Genomic DNA, 20754 nt, shown 5'->3' with positions numbered 1-20754 from the left:
TTAACAGAAGAGTGGAATATTTCCCACTGCCACACTTAGGGAAAAGAAGCAAAAGTCATGTCTCAGGCAGTGTGTGCTCCCATGTCTTTTTCATACCTGATCCCCACGCTCTGAATTCCTACCACTGTCTGTGTCACACCATGCCAAGAGGACTCCTGGAGGAGCTGCAATCAATACAGTGTTTTCAAAGACATCTGAATAAAAATTCTCATATCTGGTCCTGACAATTTCTCCCTTTTCCACACTTTCTTCATGCATGCAGGTAGCCTGATGAATTCAGCCTGGCCTTGGGTGACACTTAGAAGTTCCATTCACCTTGACTGAATCACACAAGTCAAACTCTAGTCACTCTTTAGAACCAGTGTGTTTTACAGGAACATCCCTCTCTTAAAAATATTAATGTATCAGTTATTTGGCAACATTTTCAGTAACTCATAATATAAATAAAGCTCACTGAAATGTATAGTTAATTCAGCATCTCTCATTTATTTTCACAACAACATTTGCTTTATTACATGAGCACAAAGGCAATGACTTCCGTTCCAAGATTTCAAAAATTAGCAGCTTGAATTAGGCCTGATTAAAACCCACATGTCTCCATGAACTATGCCTACTGATTTTGTCAGCTACCCAAAACCAGAGTGATCTGCAGACTACATAAAACTCAGCACTTATTAAACACACTCTCCAACAAATCTGCATGAAAATTAAATTTTGCTTTCATCAAGGACTGAATAAACATATGGAAGGATGTATAATCTTATTTATCAAAAAGCATTTGTGTAATTAAACACGAATATCATAAAAGGTTGCCTTAGGTCATGATTTGCATGAGTAAGTAATTTGTAGAATGTCAGGTACAATAGACAGAATAGATGGATGCGTGAGCATATAGGGTTAAATTACTCAATATTAGCCAACCACATAGTGATCAATCAGAATGATAGATCTAAATGGCAATACAAGAGGACTGTCTGAGCGATTTTTAGTATAAGTATTCCTTAGTAAGCTTTCATATTGAGCAGTTATAAATACAGTAAAACACACTCTTATGTGATCTACTTTGGGCACTGGTCCTGGGGAAGGGAATGGTGGGACTATGTCTTGAAAAAAAAAGGAGGTTTACAAGTATGAGGTCTTCAAAACTGACCCTGAATCCTTCCAGCTTGACAATAATTTCCAAGAATACAAGACACTTCACAAGGAGCCTGGGGAAGGAAAAAGGGATAAAAACAACTAAAGTGGCTTTGAAGGCTGTGGTTCTGCCAATTACAAACCCAAAGATCCTGCCTGATTCCATCAGTAACACATGGAACCATCCTAAGTACAAATGATACCCTGCAATAAAAAGCTCATCCAAAGCACTTTCATTTCAGTGGAATCAGTAATACATCTCTGTTGTGAACTATTCATAAAGTCAAACTCTGTTCACTTTACTGCAGCAGGTCAAACCCTGTATCTCAGTTCAGTTCCAGCTGCTACAAAGATTTACTCACAGTCATTCATTTCAAGGGTCATATTTCTTTGTGGAAAGAATAAAACACGTATGGAAAGAGCAGCTCTGAGTGTGGCACTGGCACTGGCTCAGCGCTTATCTGGGCTCAAATACTCCAGTGATATCCAGGCTGTGGCCTTAATGAGCATGGAGCGTAACAGTGCTGGACCTGACCTGCTGAGCAAGCTGCCCACAGCTAAAATGAAGGTGATGAGTTAGGAACAGAGCCTTCCTCTGTAGCACAGGAATTCAGCTTCAGAATGAGATTGCCAAGGAATTTTGGAGGAGAGAGGCATGCAACTTATTTGGGAAGCAAACACTTCACCGAGGGTTGGATAGAGACTGTTCCCTTCATCAATCCCTCACCTATCATAGGTGCCTACACCTTGTTTTCAGGAATAAGCCTTAATTCACAGAATCACAGAATAAGCTGAGCTGGAAGGGACCCTCAAGAATCATTGAGTCCAACTCCTGCCCTGCCCAGGACCATTCCTGAGAATCCCTGAGAATCCTGAGTGTTGTCCAAATGCTTCTTGAACTCTGTCAGGCTTGGTGCTGTGATCACTTCCCCAAGGAGCCTGTTCCTGTTACTAGGAAAGGGCCAGGAGCCAGAAAAGGCTGTCACAGAACAGAGTGAGGATTTCTTCCCCGTCCCAAGTAGTGTGTGGTCCTCTTGTGCCACAGAACTGGGAGATTTATGGCAGACATGAGTCCCTCTGACACTGGGACACTCTGTTCCCCATTATCTCAGATTGGTCTTATATTTTGTTCAGGACCGATGTGCATTTCAGAGGAAGTAACAGAGCAAAACAGAAGGTTTAGAATTTCTGAGTGTTTCTACTGTCAGAACAGCCCAGTCACCCCTGGGAAAAACAGAGAAAAGAAGGATAATGACAGTGGGGAGGCCATCACTTGTCCCAGTGCCAACTTCCGCTTCCACAGCTCCATTCAGAACTTCATTACTGGATGCCTGCAGCTTTGAATTGCTTAAATAGAGATGAAGACACATCCTCCCCTGAAAACTCTGCACAGAATAATGGGAACATGACGTGCAGATGAGTCCCTTTGAGCCTGGGAATGGGCTGGAACCAGAAAAGCAACAGCAATGTTCTTGGAAAAACACTGCTGCCTTCCCTCTTCACCACTGCAGTATCAGACAGCACAGTTATGGGTTTGGGAGCCTGACTGGGGAAGGGATGTCCTGTTTGTGTGAGCGGTGGGGTGACAGTGACATGCAGATACTCCTTACTTGGCTCCTGATGCACTTTCATCCCCTTCCTTGGGTGAGAACAAAGTGACAAGGCCTCTGGTACTTGAGCACCCTTACAAGCACCCTTCCTGAGCTGATGGTGCTGTCCTCACACACTGCAGTTTATTGTCCCCCTGTTGCCAGGTCTGGGGTCCTTAGTGCAGCCTGAGGCTCTAACAATAATCTTGTAAGAGCAGTCCCAATCTGCAGCCTGGAGGAGACAGAGGGGACATCCCACCATGGCCTTCCTCATGAGAGGCAGTGAAGGGGCAGGCACCAATCTCTGCTCTCTGGTGACCAGTGATGTGACCCAAGGGAACAAAGCAGTATCAGGGGAGCTTTTGGCAGGATATCAGGGAAAGGTTCTTCACCCAGAAGGTGGTTGGGCACTGGAACAGGCTGCCCAGGAAAGTGGTCCCAACACCAAGTTCAAGGTGCTCAAGGAGGATTTGGGCAACACTCAGGCACAGGGTGTGACCCTTGGGGTGTCCAGTGCAGGGCCAGGAGTTGGACTCAATGATGCTTGTGAGTCCCTTCCAGCTCAGGAGATTCTGTGGTTCTATGACTCTGCCCATCCCCTTCTGTACTACAACTAAGTGGTTAAAGGACTCCTTCAAGAGTCAGATACCTGAGGTTCAATCATGTGCTCCAACAGAGGCAGTCGGGCCTGCTGCCCCTCTGGAGTGGGAACGCCCAGGTGGATGACCCATCTCTGTGCTTGGGATGCTCCCAAGGATCCCTTTGAAGCAGTTTCATTTTGCATGAACACAATGAAATCAAGGTTGACTGGGCAGAGCAGGAGGAAGCAAGAGGAGACATGATTTCCCAGCCCAGCACTTCCCTACAGAGGACAAGGGGGAGTTGATGTCCCCACCATGCTGCCACATGCCTGACTCCTTGGAAAAAAAAGGTTGAGGTCATGTCTATATTTGTGTGGGCCTGACAGACAGACATGCTCTGAGTGTGCCTTCTAGACAGACACCAGCTACTCAGCCCTGCCAAGACATGTCCAGCAGAAACCCCCTCGGTGTCTGTGAGTCTGTAACGCCAGCTTCTGAGACAGCTGTGACAGCTAAACGGGACTTCTGAGGATCTGAATTCCAGATTTACACTGACCTAAGCTGGAGTCCCTTAACTCCCTTTGCTTCTGCTCAACCATCTGTAAAAGGATGGATGGTTATAAAAATTTCCCTGTGAGAATCGCTGTCCAAGTAAATCCTGGTCAGTGTTTGGAAACCCAGGGTGGTAAATCCACAGAACTGACTGCAGATGGAAATGCTGGTGTTAAGCCACTTCTTTGCACAGAAAAATGGGGCAGCATGGCAACAGAAATCACAGTGAGTAGTGTCTTTAAAATCAGAGGCCATGGCTTCTCAAAAAGAAGTCACCACTAAACAGTCATGGATGGAAGCTGCTGACTGACTAGGCTGGTTACACTGAAATTTCATTATTTAGGCTTTTTACAAAAGGTTTTGGGGGTTACAAACAATCTTTATAAATTGTGGTATAACCAGCAACAAAAATATTTAATCACATTCATACAGAAATATAAAGAGCCTAATAGGTAGCAGTATTACCTTCTTGCAATTGTGAAAGACCATACAAGACCATGAAGCAAACAAAAAGCAAACACATCTTAGAGATGTATTAAATGACAAAACAAAAGAGCAGAAAGCCAGGAAAAGTTTCTTATATCTTGACTTCCTGAATATTCTGCCTCAAAAAGCATTAAGTCTGACATCATGGTGCATGGCTTAACACCCTGCCAAAAGATGTGTTGTTGTTAATAGCTACACTGTCCCAAAAAAAAACAGGAGAGGGCTCTGAAATCAGCTATCAAGGGTTACTAATGAATGTTTTATCAATCTCTGGCCCTTGGCTCAGACTGCACTTTGAAGTGGAGCCAGAGAGAGAAGAGAGGGGAGAAAACTCTGGAGAGCGTATATCCAGAGGACTGAAGAATTCCAATTACAGGTAACTAAGCTTGGTTTTTTCTGTCATAAATTGAGCCTTCACAGATCCCTGCTCCTGGAAGAAATCTGTGATCAGTCACTCAAAATGATCACAGGACAGCATCAAGGTTCGTCAGCATAGCAAGAAGGGGCAAAACTTATGAAAAACAGTATGGGAAGTTCTGAGAAAAGTCACCATGGTGAACCTGTTCAGGCTTAGCAGAGCTAACAACTTCTGCCATAAAGCAGAAACAAAGGCACCAAAATTACTTTGGGCATAGATACAGAATAATCATGTTATTGTAGATGCTGACAGTGGAAGAAGCCCGTCAGATGACTTCCACCCCTGAACCAAACAGATTTATCTGCTGCAACACTCTTGAAACCCCAAAGTTGTAGCAAGAAAGCTTAGTTTTGAACTCAAACTCCTGCAAAAGAGATGCTCAGGCACTGAACAGCCTATGGAGAGTGTGACACTCTCCTTTATTGGAGAGATCTCACCAGGCAGAGGAGTGCTGGGGGCAGCTCACCTCAGTGAAGGCAGCAGTCCTGAGCTGCTCCTGACTTCCCAAGTTAAGAAGAGCTGGGATACTCTGCATAGCACAGAGGCCAGATGCTTCTCAGCCTCCCTGCTTGCAAGAGAGCAAGCCAAAAAGCTGATTACCAACCAGCAGTGGCTTCTGGCTCCCTCCATGGCCAACAGGCACTGTGCCTTGTGCCACTTCACACTGTGCTTAGTCTGCAGTCCATCACAGGTGTCTCTGGAGGGACAAGATCTCAGCTCTGAATGTGTCAGCAGCTTGCACCAAGTTCCTTCAGGGATTCAAAAACCAGTTTTTTGCCTTAGAAAGATTCTCATTAGTAAGTCACTACCTCTCCTTGGCTTTGAGCACTGCTCAGAACTGTGGGGAGTTAAGAAGGGCTGTAGGCTCTGGGGACCCACAAGGTCAGACCAAGCCAGCCCTTTTACACATGCACGTAACTCTACTTCTGTGTGTAAGAGTCAGGTACAACTTGGATCTCTGCTCTTATGGCAAGCAGAGACTCCACACACCTGTGACTGCTGGTCTCTCCTAAGAGGATTCAATGTTGGCACTGCTTAGCACATGCCATGAGAGTGGTTTGTACCAGTCCTCTCTTTCTAAAGCTGTTTCATGGAGACTTCAAAGACCGAGCACTACTTTGAAACTTTGCTTTGAATTTCTTGACTTGACACTCACATAAATGCAGAGTTTTCACAGTATAATTATTTTCCAAGATAGTAAGATATGTTAGGGTCATATAAGATCTGACATCAGCAAAGTTAGAAACACAGCCCTCAATTTTTGGTTATGTTCAAACAGCAACCTTCAAGACAATTGAAGAGACCACAATCTTGGTTGGTTGAAATTAAAGAAAACCAACTCTCACTCTAAAGAAAAACTCCCTCTCACCATCAACTGCAGCATCCTTCACAAGTCTTTGTGAACTGACTGTCGCACTGGCTGGCTCATTTGGAGTTACTTAGGTGATGTCAGCAGAGATCAGAGCACAAATTTTATCTACCAAAATCTAGCATTCAGCATCAGGAGAATGTATTCACATCTGGGCACTTCAGAGTCAGGCAGGTATTAGCCAAGCAGAAAGTTTAAAAAGTGGGTGTAGTTTATGGTGGACAGAGCAAAGGTAAGGTAAAGAACATATCACATCCATTCAGGAGCAGGGGTAGAAGAGGGTAATAATTAAATGTGTGCTTCCTGATTGCCCCTTCTCAGAATGCCCCATACTTTTCCCTCTTCAACACTGTTAGTCTCCTTATGGAGGTTATAAATATATAATGGGATAGATTTCAGGTCCAGACTTCTACTACTGTGTTAATTACAGCCTCTTAACATTGTTCCTCATCTCCACTGTTCAAATGCTAATAATAAAACTACTAAACTCACTCTGGAGCAGGGAAAGACAATAGGCAAAAACTTTGGGACTTTAACAAAATAACCAAATTTTAAAGGAAGCTCATTCCATATAACATAGTAGAATGCCAGCAATTAATGAGAGATATAAAAAGGTTTAACTCTAAAAGATAGAAAATTAAATAATTTGTTTCCTATGGGTATATAATGAGATAGTTACCAAGTTCCCACGAGAGAGATAAGCAGATATTAAAAGGTCTTTCCAATACCTGTAATGGCTAAGGGCAACAGCTAATTCAATAGATTCGATCAAAATCACCGCTTCTTTCTTTGCTTCTGATTTATTACTTTGGCTGTAGTTAGTCATCACTCATTTTAGTTTGCTTTTCAGCAGTCATAAATTATGCCTCATAAATAAAAAGATATAATCAAGCAAATCATATCAAGCCATCTACAGCCCCAGAGTATATTTTCCCCTGGTACTCACACTAATGTCTTTTTAAAGGATAGCTTGCCATGGTTTTGAGTATGTCAGAATGACAATTTACTGACAAGGGTCTTGCAAGAGTGGATCTGTAAGAGTCCCACTGGTAAATCTGGATGCCAACAAATCCAGTCTAATATCCATATTTAATTTAATGAAAAACAATCAGGGTTTTGTTGCATCAACACACTTGAATTTAAGATTTTGTTGACAAGAGGAACACATTGCCTGAGGTGGGGCTTGATGAGCAAAATGACATGGTTTCAAACAGCCCTTTTCCCTTCTACTAGGGGAAAAGAAGTACCTCATTCTGCAAAAGGATACCTGGGGTGGGTATCATTGCATCAGTGAAACAACATATTTACATCTGCTTTACTTTTCAGAAGCTGAGGTCAAGCGTGGTAGTCTACTGCAGGCATAGTGTGAGAAATTCTCTTTAATTAGAAGCAGAAATCTCATAAGAAAAGACAGTCTTACAAACTAAACAATGAGAAGGGAATGGAAGAAAGAGCAACTTTTTTTTTAATGTTGCTGCTTTGCAGTGCATCTTTCTGTCAGAGACATGGGAAGAAATGGGGAATTAAAAGAATGAAGAGGAGCCAGATATGAAGGATATTGCAAATGGGTGACTATTCATCACTGGTCAACCAGAAAACCAGTTTTACCTGCAGAGGTCACTGACCTGTTTGTCAGTAACTAATCAGCACAAACTGGAGCTCAGCCAACGATGTGACAGACAGGCTGGTAAAACAAGGGTCCTTCCTGGCATTGGAAAGTGACCAAGAGGGTTAACACATTCTACAACCCATGTAGTTGCTCCTCCCTTAGTCTGCATAACTTTGCACCCATTTTTTTTCTCTTTATCTCTCCAAAATCAGAATATTACTTGTTTTCTCTTTGAGAGGACCAAATACATATTTACCGTGGTGTGTCCTGGAGTGTTTCCTAGACCCTTCACTTGGCTGCAGTAACAGGAAGGTGAGAGGGACTCTCCACACACAGGAGAGATGCTGTGCCTCCAACAGTGATCAGAGGCAGAGCCAATAGCTCCAGCACTGCAGACCCTGTCTTGGTGCATTGAATAGTCCTCTTGGAGAATAAACCTCTGCAGGAAGCCATAAACCTTTCTGAAGAGGGACAATAGTAATTTTCTGTCTTTTACATGTTCTGTTCCTGCCAAATAGAAATAAGGATGTGTCCTAAACCAGGAAGACATTAAGCTATTAATCTAAAGAAGCCATTTTAAGAACACAATTAAGTGTAATTGTGGAGGAATGATACTGCATTTGCATGGAAATCACGCCATACTGTGACAGCTCTGCTTTGCACTAAATGCCACAAAGTCTCTGCTCAGAAGGGCCTTCCCTTAGCGGAGAAAAACAGGTTTGACTCTGTAGGCTGCTATATGGCAAGACTGCACACACTTTCAGTGATTCCCGAGGAGAGCCTACACACTCTGTTTCAGAAATATTCCAGGAATCAAAGGATTGCACTTGCAATCACGGGGATTAAAAATCAGGGCTATTAAATCAGGGTGATTTTCAGGAGATCATGGAGATCAATATCACATAGTCAATAGAGTTGGGGATATCAGGCAGAATCCCAACAAATACCTAAGAGATGTTCTAGAAAATGCAAGTATCTAAATACACAGCTAGACCAACAGAGGGAGCCTCAAAGATCTAAGTGTTTTGGAGTATGGAAGTAGGCACTACATGCTAGTTAAAAACCCACTCCAAACTAGCAGGTGCTAATATGCTCATGCAGAACTGGCCCTTCCTGAAGAACAGCGATGTAAGCATTTCGAGGGCATAGTCCCTTTCATCAGCATGAGCTCCTAAACTCACATCATCATTTCAGGAAGTGCAACTTTGGTACCTGGTTTTATAAAACCCAATATTCAGCTGAAGTTTCCAGGAAAACAAACAAATTTAAAAAAAACCCAAAACAAAGCAGCAAAACCCAATAAAAAAAAAAAAACTCCCCAAAACCCCAGATTCAAAAGTCCTGATTCCAGGTCCAAAGAAGCTATTAAAGCATTGAAATAAATCTCAATACCTCCAAAAATGCTGGAGAGAGTCCCATCACAGCACTTTGATTTTATCTGCATTCTGCTGGAGGAAATTCAGTTGCATTTAAAGTTTTATGTCCAGCAAACAAGCCTCAAATACAGAGACAGGAGAATCAATATCCAGTTTAAGTGAAATATAAATCTGGGTTTCATCAGCATAATAGCAAAAGCCAAGCCCTATACTTATGAATAACTTGTCTCACAGGCAAGATATAAATTGTCAACAATGGAGAAGCTTAGAATACATCCCAGAGGACTGCTGCAAGTGACTTAAGCAGAAGACAAACACATGCATTGAAAAACCTCTCATGGTGAAATAAATGGTCACTGGTGAAAAAAACCAAAAATGATTTAAAGTTCCAATCAGAAGCTCAGCCTGGCTATGGAGCAGAACCAAGATAAAAAGCTAAGTCTTGAATAGCACAATAAAGCACAGGAATCCGATCAAGAGGTTTCTTTTTTTTTTTTTTAATCTGTCACTGATAAGTCATTAAAAATGTTGGCTGAAGAAAGTCTCTGTGGTATCAGCTTCCCAAAAACCAGCTTCTGACAGAAATAATTAAAAGTTAGTCCAGCTGAGAACATCTCACAGCCAATATCTACAATATCCAGCTTGGAGAGTTTTTCTTCATCTAAGAAAGATTCTTAACAAGCATGGTTTGGGTCTGCTACCAATGCTTGCTGTCTACTCAGTCCCATCTGCACTTGAATTCACATTTACCATGGATCCTGCCTAAAGCAGCAAGGAAATCTGGTCTAACAATAGTTCTGCTGACACAGGCTGTACAATCTCCATCCATGCAGATGCAAGGATGGAGAATTTGATCCAAAACTCAGCTGGACACAGCCCTAAGAGCCTGGTCTACTTGGACCTGCCTAAAACAGGGAGTTAGGCTATATGCCTCGGATGTCCCTTCCAAACTGCATGACTTGATGAGTCTATGCCATGCAGCAGCTGGATAGACTAATGAGATAAGGCAAGTTTTCAGGTTTAATTCCTCATGGTTTCTGGCTACTTAAACAAGAAGGTAATAGCAGTGGAGCAGAGCTACCAGAGAACCTGATCTATACAGTGTGCACTCATCAAACTTGCAGATGTGGAAGGACCAGTTGATATGCTGAAGGACAGGTCTGCCAGTCAGAAGGCACTAGAGAATGGGAATTTCATCAAGACAGATGCATAGTCCTGTTCCAGGGGAGGAATAACTTCTTGCACCATCACAGGGTCAGCATTACTAACCAACTAGGGAACACTTCTGCTTCAAAGAACCTAGAGGTAGAAAGCTGAACACGAGCCAGCAGGGTAATCTGGCAGCAAAGATGGCCAGCACCCTGATCTGTTTAACAAGAGGACAGTCAGACAATTAAAGGAAGTGATTACTTGCCTTTATTTAGTGTCTATTTTGTTTTGGCACCCAAATACCAGAAAGATATTGATAAATTGGAGTGAGTTCAGTGGAAGGCCACCAAGGTAATCAGGGGGTTGGAAAAGTGCCTGTAAGGACAAGCTGTGGGACTTGGGCTTGTTCGGCTTGGGGAAGAGATGGCTTTGGAGGGTCTTGATTTCAGTCTCCCAGTAGGCTAAAGAGGGTGGAGCCTGTTTCTTTACTATGGTGTATGTTGGGAGGGAAGAAAATAGGTTCAAGTTCAAGCAAAAAACGTTCAGATTGAAGATAACAAAAAACTTCTTTGCAATGAAGATGGTCAGTCAGTGGAGCAGACTCTCTGTGAGGTTACAACCTCGTCCCCAAATTTTTCAAGATGCAACTGGATAAAGCCCTGAAAAACCTCATCTGACCTCTTTACGGACCCTGTTTTGGGCAGAAAGTTGGGCTGGATGGCCTCCTGAGAGCCCTTCCAACCTGAATCATTGTGTGATCCTATAAAGCCAATGAGCCTGTAAAAGAAAGATTGCTCCACCTTGCTCAAGAGGTGGAATGCACTGTTTCAGGTATATATTAAACAAAATGAGAACACCAATCATCAATAGCAAATTCACTTTTGAGCTACAAAAAAATTTGCTTGTCATTTGAATAACTAATTTAAAGAGAAAACAGTCCCTCTGGATGTAAACTGTTCTAAGATCTAAAACGAATCTAAGATCTAAATTAAAGATTAATTCACAATAGATTGGGGGAGGATGGAAAAAGAAAGAAAAAATAATGGGAAAAAGCCACCTTTTAAGAACTAGAATTTCCCATAACAGAGACTTTCAGAGGCTCTGGAGGGTACACAAACATTTAACTATAAGATACACAGGCACCTACTACTAAGCTAAACAAATGCTGAATGAATATATTGCTTGTGTGGAATTATTTTCAGCTTCTCAAGTCTTTAAAATACATTCACAATAATCATCCAGGTTTCAGAATGCTATTAACATTAGAATTGAGATGTGTATGTTCATGGAAAGTGTAAAGTAAGGTTCTCAAAGTGTACTGAAATCACAATCAGAGCTGCTAAATAGCTTCAATTCCCACCTGATATTCGTACTCAGTGTAAGGTAGCAACTTGTCATCTTTGAAGGAGGTTGAAGAACCATTGTAAACGAGTGAGAGGTCTAAATTTACGTGGGCTTGAGTCGCTCGCCTCCTGTAAAGCTCATAGTACAAAATCCTCCCGTTTGGCTGCCTGGGGCCGGTCCAGTGGATGGAGGCAGTGGACTGGAAGTCGCTGGTTGTTTGTATGTCGATGAGTGGGGCCGGCTGTGCTGCCGGCGGAGACTCGAGCGTCCGTGCTGCTGCCCACTCGCTGGAGGCACAGCCCAGCTCCGTGCAGGCTCGGACCTGCACCTCGTACCTGGGGGAACACAAAGCACAGCAAGGCCATCACAATGCTGCACACACAAATACAGACTGTGCGCCGCATACGGTGGATTTCCTAATTTCTCCCGGTCTTTGGAATTTTTAGTAGGCACACAATTTGTATGAACATACAGATTATGTGCTGCGCCTTGTGTAGCAAAGAAGAACAACACTGTCTTTTGGGTTTTCATTTGGGTGTGGTTTGGTTTTTCTCAGAGCAGTTAACATCTGCAGGAGTCAAGTGATCAAAATAATTTTGTTTTTGATGATATAAATTAAAATGATGATTCATTGTAAGAGATGATTTGGATGTCATTTGAGAGCCGTAGAACTCCTCTATTACTCTCTTTGGATTTAGATTAGTTATATGTAAATAGCAGACAAACTTATCAACCATGTAACACACACAAATTATGCCTACACAAATATATAAGGAAAGGTCAGGTAAATACTCAAGAATTAGTGGGGAAGATATTTCTTCAGTATCAAGTGCATTTCTGTAGCAGAGTCTGGTTCCCTCTCTTAAGTTTTAGTTTCCACTTAATCACAAATCACTTGTTTCCAGCTCGAGGGTTCAAACATGTTCCATTAATTCCAGATCAGCTATCCTGTGAATGGGCCAGCTACCACAACTTTGGTCTCCTCACCCCATATTTTGTCAACTAAAGCCCTTTATATTCTCAATAGCAGACAACATGTGAAAGAAACATCAGTACAAGATTGCAGGCTTTGGAGTCTATAGCAGAGTGCTGAATTACTCCTTCTATTAATTGCAATCTAAGTCAATACTATGCACTTCATCAAGACGATATGAAGCTGATATTACTGTAAATTTGAAAGAAAAAACCCCTTTGTTTTATTATTTGCAAATAATAGCAAACAACCCTGTGGGTCTGACTATCTGTTTAAGCAAGATGGCTGAGCTGCCCACCAGCCCACTGCACCACCCCACATTTATTCAACAAATAGTTCTTCCAGACTTACCTGTTGTAGGGCTGTAGCTGTGTCACTATGTACGACCGTCTGAGAAAGGAAACATGAGATGCATCAAAGTCAAAAGTTTTCTTTTCTGTTTCACCAGGCTTGTGGATTGAGACTGTGTAGTTTTTAATGTCACCATTTACTTTGATAGGAGGATCCCAGGCCACCAAAATCTCACTGGAAGACCATGCCTGCAACCTAGGAGGCAACATCCCAGATGGAGCAGAGGGGTTGGTTTTTATCCGAGCTGAGGGGCTGGTGACACTGCCCTGGCTGTTATTTGCTGTGACAGTGTAGCTGTATTCCATGCCTGGCATGAGGGTGAAATCAAGATACCGAGTTTCCAGACCAGAGTAAACAAGCACACCATCCCTCCTTAGGTCGTAACTTGTGATTTTGCCATTGGGCTTATCTGGGAGTTTCCATGTGATTTCAATTGACTCTGAGCCCATGACCAGCAGCCTGGGAGCTTCCATATTTACTGGTGGAGCCTCCATGGTCATCACAGACTGGGATGCACTGGAGGTGCAGCCCCCAGCAGTACAGGCGACCAGTGCGAAATCATACTGTGTGTAAGGCTGCAAGTGAGAGACCAACATTTGCAAATTTTTGCCAGGATAATACTCTTCATTGCCTAATTTCAATATGTACTTGGTGATATCTCCATTTTGTATTGGGGGAGGTGCCCAGGATGCACTGACTTGAGTGGCACTGACAGCCTGCAGAGTTGGGGGGTCCACCAAGGCAGGAGCTGCTTCCAGAGTCCGTATTGCAGCTGGTTCACTGGTAGAGCAGCCCCCCATGGTACAGGCAACTACTGCATAGCTGTACACGGTGTAGGGCAGCAAGTCCTCATCCACGTAGCTGAGAGTAGCAGCGTCAAAGCTGAAAGGATAAAGAACATCATTCTTCAGCAGCCTGTATGACTGGAGAATGCCATTTGGTTGTGCTGGGGGTGTCCAGGATATGAGTACTTTATGGGGGTTGGCTGACACCACGGATAAACTGGGGACACCAAGACTTTTTGGGGCAGTTTGACTAGTCTTCGCCACTGTCCAGGAGCTGTCAGTGTAGCCTGCTGCATTCCAGGTGCGTATTTTATATTCATACCTTGTCCATGGCTGTAAATTTTTATCGTTATAGGTGAATGTCTTGCTCTCAGTGTTATATTCTGTGAAAACAATTTTCTCATCTCCTGTGGTTGCTCCGTGCCCTGCAACAGTCTCTTCTGTGTGTCTGTGAATAACTTCATAGCGAATTATCTTTCCATTCGGATGAATTGGCTGCAACCAGCTCAGTTCAACGTTGGTGGCATTCACTGCCTGGATTACAGGTGCCATCTGGGACACTGGGGGAGCTTCATCTGTCCAGACTGGCTGAGGTGGAGAGTGAGTGCAGCCTGCTGCATTGCACGCCTCCAGCATGAGGGTGTACAAGGTGTACGGCTCGAGGCGCCGGAAGAGGAACTGGCGAGACAAACCACTGTACTCCAGGTGGTCATCACTGAAAACATTGTAGGTCTGGTGAATTAAGGAAGAAACAGAAAGAAAAGTAGACAGGGAAGGTAGAAGGAAAGCAAAACAAAACAATTTTCATCAATAACCAGTAGATGAGACTCTTAATCTTCACAATAAGGTAAGGACTATTAACCAAATATTCAGAAACTTATTCTTGCTAGTAACAATCAGCACACAAACAGATCATTGATACAAAAGGAATGTTTTGATCCAATTTTCATGATTTTTTTTTTCATTTTGAATGCAGTAATAAATCACTTAGTGACAGTTTTCATTATATTTGATTGTTATCAAGTTTCATTGCAAGGCTCTCAGAGGTCAGCAGAAATTTTCTCACAGACTAGCTCTAAAGAATATCACTTAAGGAAAAAAAACCCCTTCAAATAAACCCATCTAGTTGCAAACCTTGCAGGTAAAGGTTTGCACTCAGTTGAAACTTGAGCTAAAAGAAGTCCCAGATTTCAGAAGAACATTCTGTTAAACCCAGGTTTTCTACAAACACATTTTGGTCATGCCCAATTTTGCGATAAGTAAGATTATGAGATTTCATGTGCAGCTTTCTATGCATTAACTGAACAATTTAGTTCAGTGTAAGTGAAAATTTACAGTCACAGAGTAGCACAAGAATGTTATTATTCATTTTAATATAATGACAAGCACAGAGAACTCACAGAGTGTCTTGTGCTTACATAGGACTTCCATCTTATTTTAAACTATAATGCAATCAATTTAGTCTTTTTCAGCAAAAAATTTTTAAATTTGATATTCAGCATTTCCCGTCTCTTTTTTAATCAAGTGAGCTGTCAAGATGAAGATTACCTTAATCACACCATTGGGTTGGGAGGGCTCTGACCATTTTAGCAGCAGAGCCCTGCCATTTTCTTTCTTTTCCACAGTGAAGTTGCTCAGGCCACTGGGTGAAGCTTCCAAAGTGCGCACAGATGTCCAGGGGCTTGAAACCTGCCCGGCGTTGTTTACAGCTACGACATGAATATGATATGTTGTGAAAGGTTTCAATCCAAATAAATGAGCCTGATGCTTTGTTCCCTGAAGCAAGAATACAGATGTTTGAGTTAGTTAAAAAAGTAATCAGCATCTGTGGTTTATGTCACTTGGAAAATGAGGCCTCAGCTCTGGGTCACTTCTGACTGCTTTGCAGAATACCCCATCTGGTTAGTAAGATTTTTTTTGTAGGTTTTTTTTTTTTTTTTTTTAAATGATTGAGCCTCAAAAAGAAATTCTTAGGGTTAAAAAAAAAATCTATCATTATGATGGAGCCTTTGGAGTGAATTCCTTTGGAGTCTTCCACAGTCTGAATCTGAGCTAGGACACAACTTACAGTTCATTCAGCATGTCCAAGCTTACTCAGTAAGCAAGAAGCTTCCTGGAATTGGACTCAAGCATTTAAAAGCCTATGGTACACATGTGATGCCTGCCTCCACAGAAATCTTACACCTCTTGTGTGTACATGTGAAATTTCATAGGCATGCTGTCCTGTTCTAGCTGCTCAGGCCATGGTAAGCTGGATAAACAATTTGTGAACCCCACCAGGCTCAGCCAGGGCTGCAAGGACTGGGGGCTGATGTGCTACCACACCTGAGCACAGTCCAGTGAGGGGTGTGGTGGGGATGCAGGCTGATGGACATCAGCCATGGCCAGGAGGAGCCATGGCATCCCAGCTCACCCCAAAGAGCATCTGTCACAGACCTGACACTGCTCAGGCAACGAGAGCCTCAGCACAAAATCTGGTCTGGCAGGAAGGCAAAACAGCCATGGAATTATTTTGAACAGTTACAAAAGGCACAGTGACCAACAAAGAACAGGAGTAATATGTTCCAGTAGGAGACAGTGCAGATGTGTCTGATCAGAGGAGCAAAGAGAAGAGGAGTCCAGCTGGTCACTGATATATTTAATCTCATTTTTAGCCATACTTCGGCATGAATTATATAGACCACAAGAAAGGGAGTGCAGGAATTCAGTTGCCTTCCTGTGACAGAAAGAGCTGCAGTCAATTTCCCTGTGTGGGTAAGTTGTATTAAGTTGTTAAATGCTAACATTTCCAATTGTTTAATATTTAAACATTTGTTAAGCTATCAGACTCAGAAACAAATTTTAAAGAAATATTAATTTCTTTTTTTAAATATTAAAAGTTAGATCATAAATATTTAAATACTTATTTCCTCAAAACAATGAGTTAGTCTTTTAGATAAATATAGCACAGCATTTGAATGACCAATATGAATATTAAATCTGAAGATACCATAAGTACAGATTATAAACATACTTTTCTGATAAATGATTCCTTTTTTCTGTTAAACAGGGCAAATACTAGCAAGATTAATAATGCAAAAAAGCATAATTCTTTGTTAGGAATTCCCAGCCATCACTGCCAAAAAAGCATAAGCTGAAATGCAAATAGCAATCACCTCGAACAGATTATATATAAAAAAGCTCTGGCTGCTGTGGGACATTTAGAGATATCTTTTGTCATAAGAAACATGGAAAGCATGTGGGCTATAAAGCAAAAACATATGTATATTGTCAATAGCAGCACCTGTTCAATTACAGTTTATTTCGGTATGGAGAATTTCCTTCAGCCCCTAGATGGCAATACTATCAAACACTTTTTGTAACATGAGTACTTAATGATTAACAACGTGCGTTCAGTCATCCAACATACTCAAGGCAGCCATTAAAAAAATAACAAACCTGATTTCATTATAGATTCTTTTAATAAACATTTATGGCTTAGATCCTTGAAAGTGGAAGCGTTTAAACTGCCATAGCCAAAAAACCTATACAGACGGCTGCAAAATTATGAACTGCAGGTTAAAGAACCACGTTTAAATCGAGGCTCATGCTTAGCATAAAAATCTGGCATCAGAAATTATGTTGGCACAAAACATGATTAAAATTAGCTTTACAATTGGATGTAGTCTGTATTAATAGTTTTTACGAGGACAGTTATCTATTAGGTTTTCAAAACAGAACTTTTAAAAGCCTAAAATTTACATTCCATGGTTCGGGGGTGGGGATGGGAGGAAGGGAGCACACAGCATTAAATTACTGCCCCTGAACTGCTACACAGAGGCTCTCTGAAGGTACAAACACATTATTAAAAACATCAGACAAAAAGAAATGGCTCTGCTTTCTAATGAGCTGCATCATTGGGTGGGTTTTTGTGACAGCAATGCTACAAAACACTAGATTTCTATTTCTAAACAAAAATCTGGCATATTTTTCATCACCTTCTACCATTTTCCCACTAAACCCCAAGATTTAATTATTTACAATCCTCACTACACTTTGAAATGAAACAAGGATGGAGGGATTTCCTAGCCTGCAGTTCATCATGTTCTCTGGAGACTGCTAAACCATTCCTTCCAGGGATGACTTTTATCCCTGGCTCCTACAGATACTTCTTGAAGAGCAAACGGTTTACATGTATTTTTGTTTTGTTTGGTTTTGAAGTAAGCTCAGGGGACGTACTCCCAGAATACAGAGCCACGCTTTCTCCCCCTGCACTGCTGCCATTGCCAGCCGTGAATTTGCTCAGCTCAAAGGCTGATGCTGAAAAGAGTAAGGATGGCAGACTCAGTGATTCATTTTAAGAATCACTTTATGTCCTCCCATGACATTTTCAGCCTAGAAATACTGTCCTGCTGGAATGGTCAAATATAAATTGTAAAATACACCTTGCACTGATAGCACTGTAACTTTGGCTTCAGCAGGCAACGACACAGCCTTCCATTGTCTGAAATATTCTCCCTGTCTTCCTCCGCAAAGCCATAAACTCATATTTCCCATGTTTACATGTGCTAACAGCTCAGATTTCATTCACCATTAAAAGAAAACCAACAAAATAAAATTTTAATGTGAAAATTAAGAAGTTCATAGGCTGGCTGACCATGAAATCCAATGGACTTCAAGCCCAGGCCCCTTCCTCTGCCCCTAACTGTGAAGCATTCTCACCCCATCAGTCATTAAATTAAGAATATTCCAGCAAATATTTAAGTGTGTAGAGTCTCACATTCCTCCTCTATGACCCTTTCATTCATTCCATGTAAACACTGCAAAAATGGACACCTGACAGAGGAAGGAGGTTGTGACAAGCCACTGTGACCTGATCACACCCTGTAGCCCAGAGCCAAGCCTTTGACACGGTCCTTGCTTTTGGCAGCCTATCTCCTCCCCTGGTGCAGCTCTAGCAGCACCACCTCTACTCCAGGCAGGACCTTGGGTTTTGCTTTGTAAAGCGCTTCACATGCTGCCAGTGACAGCACAAGCTGTTAACAGCAACAAATACACTCCTACACTAATTCCACTCTTCTCACCGTAAATTAGGATGAAAGTTATTTAAAATAAAACCTTGTTTTAACACATTTTTCCAAACATAAAATGAGAGAACATGAATCATGAATAATGCATTCGTCAAGATTTGCTTCAGATTGCCTTTTTTGTTTGTTTATTTTTTAATTCATGAACACAGAAGTCACTTGAAGTCTGGAAACAAATTAGCATAGTCTTTCATGCCGTTCAAAGGCAGCAGCATCCATAATGCAAGGTGCCTGCCTTCCTCGCTACCTCTTGGTCCTCCTCCCAGGCATGGGCAAGGCTGTGCAGCCTTCAAGGGTCTGATGATTTTACACTGCCTACTGTGATTGCTTTTGACTACTTGAAGTGCCCCTAAGGTGGCAACAGGGTCAAGAGGTCTTTGTAGGTTGAAAATGATCAAAAATTAGCATTGATCTGTAGCTGTCAATAATACTCTGCACGGGTGGACTCCCTGCACAAATGTTTAAACTGCATACAACTACACAACCTAGTCATCTTTGAATCTATCGATCTGATGAAGCAGCACTTCCAGGGGTGTCACTCTGGGCTTTTCCTCTTCTTTCAAGGCAGGCCAGCTTGCCCAGTTGCCTAGGTCTCAGGGAATGAGTTCAAACCATGACAGACACATCAGAAGGTCTCCAAACCACTGAAGAGCTGCCCAACAGGCGGTTTGAGTATCTGTCCCTTCTTCAGGGGTAATCATCAAAGCTCAGCAAGTCATCACCAGGCATGTTAAGGTTAGGCTCTGGTTTCTTCTCTCTCCCTATCTTCTCTTTGTACCATAATCTCTACTTGACAGGTATCTTGTATAGCTGAATAAAAATTTAGCTCGTTCTTTCTGCGAGTTTCTAAGTAAACCCAGTGGCATCAGACACTATCATATGTTAATTGTAGTAGTGGCACAGGGATCCAAACCAGTTCTTTTATAACTCATGGACATAAACAATGGGAAGGCAGTTCAGTAGAACACCCCCTTGTCTAAGGGCAGAGATAGGGAGCTCTCCCTGGACAAGGGAAGAGAAAGCTATTGTCTCCTGACAGCCAGAACACCAATGCAACCAATCATCTGCTAAAATTTTCAAATTCTCTATCAAGAAAGTCAAACAGATTTCTCCACACATGACAGAAGCGAGGAGGAGTTTCTAAAGATACTCAGTTTATCCTCACCTTTGCCATTACCATCTTTTCCAGCTCCCTGTCTAATCCAGACTCTGCCATTTTCTGCAAAGCACTTCTACCTTGGCTCTGATGCCCACTCTTATTTCCCAGACTATTCTTAGCCCCTGCCCTCACTCTAAACATTACACTGAGCTCATATTCACATGCAAACACTAACTTCTCCTTTGGGTTACCTTCCTTCTCAGGCTTATATCGCACACAATATGTCTCTTCCATTTAAAAAAATCTACTCTATTCCTAAAGCCTTATGCTCAGATTCACAAGGATATAACTTATGGATACACAAGTAATCTATGAGTCTATTCCTGTAGCAGTGCGGACTGGAATATAAATTATTCCCATGGCAGTACTGAAAAATCTCAAAGGTTAGTCAAACAGAAACCAACATGTTATTCATTTAACCAGAAATTATCTTGCCTACAGGTTACCAGAATTTCCATTTTTACAAGAAATTGATATTGCATTAGTTATATTCCTTCCAATTTGTATAAAATTAATTTTATATTTTTTTCATTAAATCTTTTTCTGTAAATTTCACTCTTCAAATTCTACATTTTAAGAACTTTACCTCTCATTTTAGAATTTTAAGTTTGCCTTTTAACACTTATATTTAATTTTAAATAATAACTTGATTATTTGATGTGACCCAAAAGGCTTTCAATAGCAGCAAAATGTACAGGTAATAATATATATATATATACAGGCAATAATATTTATGGCAAATAAAAACCCAAGGAATAAAACTAGACAAATATTTAAATAAAATTTTTTTGTTCATAAATTCAGATAATCCTT

The 20754-nt window shown here is 41.7% G+C and overlaps 1 protein-coding gene across 1 annotated transcript in view; it reads right to left on the bottom strand.

Annotated features, from left to right (window-relative positions):
- USH2A (usherin) overlaps window positions 1-20754 on the bottom strand; it is a 374098-nt gene that overhangs the window by 12721 nt on the left and 340623 nt on the right. Inside the window, exons 62-64 of the mRNA XM_033055679.2 lie at window positions 15265-15492; window positions 12932-14448; window positions 11624-11942 (exon numbers count right to left, since the gene is read on the bottom strand). Coding sequence (XP_032911570.1) covers window positions 11624-11942; window positions 12932-14448; window positions 15265-15492 — 2064 coding nt within the window. The remainder of the gene's footprint in view (window positions 1-11623; window positions 11943-12931; window positions 14449-15264; window positions 15493-20754) is intronic.

This window comes from Catharus ustulatus, chromosome 3, assembly GCF_009819885.2.
Source record: "Catharus ustulatus isolate bCatUst1 chromosome 3, bCatUst1.pri.v2, whole genome shotgun sequence".
Lineage (NCBI taxonomy): Eukaryota > Metazoa > Chordata > Aves > Passeriformes > Turdidae > Catharus > Catharus ustulatus.
Note: the sequence above shows the minus strand (reverse complement) of the source record. Positions and strands in the feature narration are given on the sequence as shown.